At 40.4% G+C, this 6369-nt stretch overlaps 1 protein-coding gene across 1 annotated transcript; it reads right to left on the bottom strand.

Moving 5' to 3' along the window:
* Positions 1 to 1200: 1200 nt before the first annotated feature.
* ETH_00033505 (D-3-phosphoglycerate dehydrogenase, putative) lies at positions 1201 to 6169 on the bottom strand (the record flags this gene model as incomplete). Its single annotated transcript, XM_013380375.1, has 10 exons — positions 1201 to 1340; positions 1659 to 1727; positions 1959 to 2009; positions 2116 to 2149; positions 2280 to 2696; positions 3186 to 3242; positions 4182 to 4328; positions 4731 to 4816; positions 5129 to 5416; positions 6111 to 6169. Coding segments are annotated over 10 exons (1348 nt in total), but the record flags the coding sequence as incomplete, so codon positions are not given.
* Between the last annotated feature and the right edge of the window lie 200 nt (positions 6170 to 6369).

Raw genomic sequence — 6369 nt, 5'->3', positions numbered from 1 at the left:
GGTCGACTCTTCAGGATCCCCAGTAATATTTTTCAATTCAAACCTACTCATGGGGACCCCCCTTGGGAGAGCCTGATATTTCATTTAAAGTAAATATTGCTCTAAAGAGGGGCCACTAGAAAGGGGGCCCCCAAGGGGGCCCCCAGTGGGGCCCCCAAGGGGGCCCCTCGACGCCGCGCCCTGAGCCGGGGGGCCCCAACAGGGGGGCCCCCACTGGGGGGCCCCCCTTGGGGGCCCCTGATATTTCATTTGAAGTAAATATTATTTTTCTAAAGGCAGATAATGTTTTATTTGAAGTTTATTTGAAGTGAAGAATATTTCTTTTGAAGTAAATAACATTTTGCTAGAAGAAAAATATTTTAATTAAAGAATATTTCATTAAGAGTAGGTAATAGTAAATTAAAATGAATAAGTTTGAATTTAAATATATTTCATTTAAACTAAATAGTATTTTATTTAAAGTTATTTATGTTTCTTTTGCAGCCTGCATGCATGCAGGCTAAAATGTGAAAAAGCCTGAAGTGCATGCATGCACGCATGCATCCACGCATGCATGCATGCATGCATGCATGCATTTCGGGGCTTTTCACTTTTTGCAATGGTATATATAAAGGGGCATTTCTTTAAGTCTTTTTGGCTTTTTGCGTCCAACTGCGACGCAGTAAATAGCCACAAACTGCTGCTGCTGTGCTGCTGCTGCAGCTGTGTTGCTGCTGCTGTGATGCTGCAGCAGCGGTAATGTTGCAGCAGCTGTGATGCTGCAGCAGCCGTGATGCTGCTGCTGCTTTGATGCTGTAGTTGCTGTGTTGCTGCTGCAGCTGTGCTGCTGCTGCAGCTGTGCTGCTGCGGCTTCTTGCTTATGAGGGCCTTACAGCCAGCTGCTGCAAAACATTCCCCCGCTGTCTCTCTTAGACACTCTTTTAGGGTTTAGGGTTTAGGGTTTAGCGTTTACGGCTGTCTTAAACCGCCTGCCTCTGCACTTTGTCCTCTTCCCTCATTGTTCTCAATGCGCGTTTTCCTGCTGCTGCTGCTGCTGTTGCTGCTGCTGCAGCTACCGCTGCTGCACCAGCAGCAGCTGCAGCAGCAGCAGCAGCGGGTGCTTCAGCTGCTGGAGCTCCTGCCCCTACTGCTAGTTTTGTTGCTGCAGCCGCTCCTGCTGCTGCCACTGCTGTTCTGCCGCTGCTGCTGCTGCTGCTGCTTCTACTGCTGCTGCTGCTGCTGCTGCTGCTGCAGCTGCTGCTGCCTGGGGGCCCTCTTGAGGAGAGCCTGCAGCTGCACGTGGCGAGAAGGGCAAAGAGCTTCTGCTGCTTCGGGTTCATTAATGGCTTTTTTGAGCATGTCTGAAAATGAAAAATTAATTTAATTTAATTAATTAATTTAATTAATTAATTAAATTGATTAAATTAAATCCAATTAAATTAGTTTAATTTAATTCGATAAATTGATTGCGCCTTTAAAGACGCAAGAAGCAGCAAAGACACAAACACTGCAGCAGCAAAAGAGACACAGAAGCAGCAAAAAGAAAAAAAGGAAAGCCAAAAAGATAAATGGAATAAAAAGGAAATAAAAGAACACAAAAGAAATAAAAAGAAACAAAAAACAAGAAATTAAAAAGTAAAAAATAATTAAAAGAGAATTTAAAAGATCTGAAGACTCACCAACGCCCTGTTCTCCTGTGACTCTGGAAAGTTGAAATAAATGTTCCCCCACAATCAGCACGCGCAAACCTGCAGCAGCAGCAGCAGCAGCAGCAGCAGCAACAGCAGGCCGGCCACATGGTGTTCGTCCAGGGTTGCGTAGTCCACGTGCGGCACTTCCCAGCAGCAGCAGCAGCAGGGGGCAGCAGCAGCAGCAGCAGCATGGGGCAGCCGCAGCAGCGGCAGCACGAACAGAGGCACATGCCAGCAGCAGCAGCAGCAGCAGCAGCAGCAGCAAGAGATGCTGCTGCATCTTTTTACCTTGGTCCTTAAAGAGAGTTTCCAAGTGTCTCTTCTTCACATATTTGCTTGCTGCAAAAAGAGACAAACAAATCAGCAGCAGATTATATAAAAACGCCCCGCAGCAGCAGCAGCAGCAGCAGCGACATCCGCAGCAGCAGCAACAGCGTCTCCTCACGGCCAAGGCAGCGCTCGTCGATCTCGAGGACCAGCTGCAAACAAATCATCACAGACCCTAAACGAGGGTTTAGGGTTTAGGGTTTAGGGTTTGGCAGCCACAGCCCCCAGCTGCTGCAGGCCAGGCCCCCTTGAAGGGTTTAGGGTTTAGGGTTTAGGGTTTACCTGTCTCCCTGGGCAGTAGAAGGAGACATTATAGGGCCCCAGCTGCTCATTATAAATCCACACGTCTGCTGCTGCTTTGCTGCTGCTCTCCCCCTGCTGCTGCTGCTGCTGCTGCTGCGGCTGCTCTTGCTGCTGCAGCTGCTTCTGCTGCTGCTGCTGCTGCTGCTGCTGCTGCGGCTCATCATCGTACAGGTCCTCCATTTCGAGTTCGTCAGCAACTCCGCTACCCCCGCTGCCGCTGCTGCTGCCGCTGCTGCTGCTGCTGCTGCTGCTGCTGCTGCTGCTGCTGCTGGGCTGCACGTGGGCCCCCAGCTTCTCAAGGGCCCTCCGAAGAGTAAAGTGGAGACGCCGCGTTTGGCGGCGGTCAAGGAGACTCTGCACTCGTGCTGCTTCTGCTGCTGCAGCAGCAAGGGTTTGCTGCAGCAGCAAAGGGTGCAGCAGACGCAGCAGCGGCAAACGATGCAGCAGAGGCAGCAGCAGCAAAAGAAACGAAAGCAGCAGCAAGAGACAGGTGGAAACAGAAAGGGAAAAAAAGAGACACGGGAGCAGTGTTGCTGCTGCCGCTGCTGCTGCTGTTGCTGCTGCTGCTGTTGCTGCTGCTGCTACTGCTGCTGTTCTAGGAAGCCAAGGAGACAAAACAGCAGCGCGAAAGGACAAGGCAGCAAAAGGCGTGGAAGCAGCAGCAGCAAATAAACTTGAAATAATAAAAAGAGACAAAATGAGACAAAAAAGGAGGCAGAAAAGATATTTAAAAGGATAAAAAAAGAAAACAAAAAACAAAAGAAAGATAAAGTAACATTAAAAGGGATTAAAGGAGACAAAAAGAAACCAAAGGAGACATAAAAAGAGGCAAAACAGACTAAAAAAGAAAAGAAAGAAAAAAGAAAAAAAGAAAAAAAGATTTACCGGAACTTCGATGTTGGGCAGCAGGTGTCTAGACACCTCAAGTTCCGTCAGTATGTCCTGAGAAGAAAAGTTTCATTTTTATTTAAATCATTTTTATTTAATTTAAATAAATAAATAAATAAATAAATAAATAAAAGAAAAAAATAAATAAAAGATTAAAAGAGATAAAAGAAATTCATTTGTGCATGCAAAGAATTCACAAAAAAGTCTCCAATTCAAAAATTAAAATATTTAAAAATTAATTTTTAAAATTTATTTCAAGGTTTTGTTTTTAGAGTTGGGAAAGAAGAAAAGAAATAAAACAAAATGACAAAAAACAGAAAGAGATAAAAGGGAATAAAACAAGAAATAAAAAGATATAAAAAGGCAAAAGGAATAAACTAGCGGGCTGCGAATCCAGCAGCAGCAGCAGACACAAAAAAGGAAACACAGGAGCAACAAAAAAGATACAAAAAGATAAAATTGAAAGAGGACAAAAAAGGACAAAAATAATTTTAAAAATGAAAAGAATTGGAATTTAAAAGGAAATAAAATGAATTCAGAAGAGTTAAAGAGAATCAAAGAGATATGAAACCAGATTAAAAAATTAAAAAGAATTAAAAAGAATTAAAAGAAGTTGGAAAGAGACAAAAGAAGAAAAAAAGACAAAAAAACAAAAAGACAAAAAGACAAAAGTAGAAAAAGACAGAAGTGCAAATATTGGGAGACACAAAAAAGAAAAAGCAAAAAGATAAAAAAGAAAACACAAAAAGATAAAAGGAAAAAACAAAAGGACAAAAAGAGATAAAGGGAAAAAGGAGAAGACAAGAGGAGACAAAAAGAGATAAAAAGAAAAAACCGAAAAGAGACAAAAGAGAAAAAGCAAACAAAAAGAGACAAAAGACAAAAAGATAAAAAGAGACGAAAAGAAATAAAATAAAAAGACAAAAACAAAAAGACAAAAAGAGACAAAAGAAGAAGACAAAGACAAAACAAAAAGAAAAAAGAAAGTTTTACTGGAATGAGAGCGAGGGCCAAAGGCTGTTCTGTCTCCACTTTAAAAAGGGACTGCTGCAGCAGCAACGAGACAGCTGTGGGGTCCCAGCTGTCTGCAGCAACTGCGGGGTCGAAGGCCCTCAACGCGCACACGGCCCAGCACAGCCGCTGCAGCAGCAGCAGCAGCAGCAGCAGCAGCAGCAGCAGCAGCAGGATGTTGGGGTTTGGTTGGAGGAGCGAAGGGACGGATTCAGGGAAAAGGGGAGTAAATGCAAAATATAAATTAATTTTAATTTCATTTAGATGAAATTAAAATCAATTTAAAATCTTTTTCGAATAAAACGCTTTTCGAAATTTGCAAAGCGGCCACGCGCAGGTGTACGTACACCCGAAAACGCGGGAGGCAAGAAACGCCCAAGTGGCGCCAAAGGGCCCAAAAAAAGCGCCAAAGTGGAGAATAAAAGTCGAATTTAATTAAATTAATTAAATAAATGAATACTTGGATTAAAATGGTCCAAAAAAGGAGAAAACAAATCCAAAAATGGAACTTTTCACGCAAATTCCACTCACCGCGAAAGTCACCGACTGCGCCGGCTGCGACTCCTCCAGCCCAGGGGCCTCCAGCAGCAAATGGTTTATTAAACCTCCAAAGAGTTCTACAAATAAATAAATAAATAGATAAATAATAAACAAATAAATAGATAAATAAATAAATAAATAAATAAATAATAAATTGTAAATCAATTAGATCTGCTGCTGCTGCTGCTGCTGCTGCTGCTGCTGTTGTTGAATTTACTGGGTTGCAGGCGTTTATGACAGCAGCAAAAAGAGCTGCTGCTGCTGCTGCTTCTACTAATGTTGCTGCTGCTGCTTGTTTTCTAAGACTACTTGGGTGCTTCTGCTGCTGCTGCTGCTACTGCTGCTACTGCTGCTGCTGCTGCTACTGCTGCTGCTGCTTCTAAGCTTACTCGGATTAACACCGTTGAGTGCAACAGCAAGAAGTGCTGTTGCTGCTGCTGTTGCTTCTCTAAGCCTACAACTAGAGTGCTGCTGCCGCTGCTGCTGCTGCTGCCTGCTGCTGCCGCTGCTGCTGCTGCTGCTGCTCTTACTCGGGTTAACGCCGTTGAGTGCAACAGCAAAAAGAGCTGTTGCTGCTGCTGCTGCACTCAGCCGCTGCGCCTCAGCATAAAGAGGAGACACTCGAGAGACTCTCTTCAGCAGCACTTGAATGAAGAAACTTAATTCTTCTTCTGTCACTGAGGGACAAAAAACAATAAAACGAATAACTATTAATTGTTTATTAATTATTAATTATTAATTAATTATTAATTATTAATTACCTGTAAATTAATTGTAAATTGATTTGTTAAAGGGAAATAAATCCTTTAATACGCAATTTGCAGCATTTAGAACCAGCAGCTTGTTTAAAGCAGCAGCAGCAGCAGCAGCAGCAGCAGCAAACAGAACTAGCTTCAGACGAAAATAAATAAAATAAATGAAATAAGATACGTCAAAACAAATAACATAATTAAATGTAATTACAACTGAAAGTAATTACTCTTGAAGAGTAATTTAAATCGGAAAAAAATAATTCAAATTAAGATTATAATTGAAGGAATAATTATAAATCAAAATGAGATGTAATTTAAATAAAATTAAAATCAAAATGTGGAATGCATTTATAATTAAATAAAATATTAAAAAAGAAATAAAATTAAAAATAAAATTTGCAAGCAATTTTAAAATAAAGTTAAAAAACTTTGAAAACAAAAAACTTCAAACAAAACTGAGAAGTATAAAAAAACTGGAATCAATATTAAATCTAAAATTAAAACCATAAATACAATTTAAATTTAAATTCAAATGTACATTTAAAGTTACAAATAAAACAAAATTAAAACCAAAACTGAAAACTAAAATTAAAATTAAAATTAAGAAAGAAAATCTTACGAAGAACTCGGTTGGCGCAAATGAGAGGAAGAAGTCTCGCAGTTTCATTTGAAGAAAGCCTGAAGTAAATAAATAAATGAATAAATAAATAAATAAATAAACAAATAAATAAACAAGTGAATAAATAAATAAATAAACAAACAAATAAATAAATAAATAAATAAATAAATAAATAAATAAATAAATAAATAAATAAATGAATAATAAATTAATAAATAAATTAATCAAAAGTAAACAATTGAAGATAAAAAGGACAGGG

Source organism: Eimeria tenella, genomic scaffold, assembly GCF_000499545.2.
Source record: "Eimeria tenella Houghton genomic scaffold, Eth_scaff565, whole genome shotgun sequence".
NCBI lineage: Eukaryota > Apicomplexa > Conoidasida > Eucoccidiorida > Eimeriidae > Eimeria > Eimeria tenella.
Note: the sequence above shows the minus strand (reverse complement) of the source record. Positions and strands in the feature narration are given on the sequence as shown.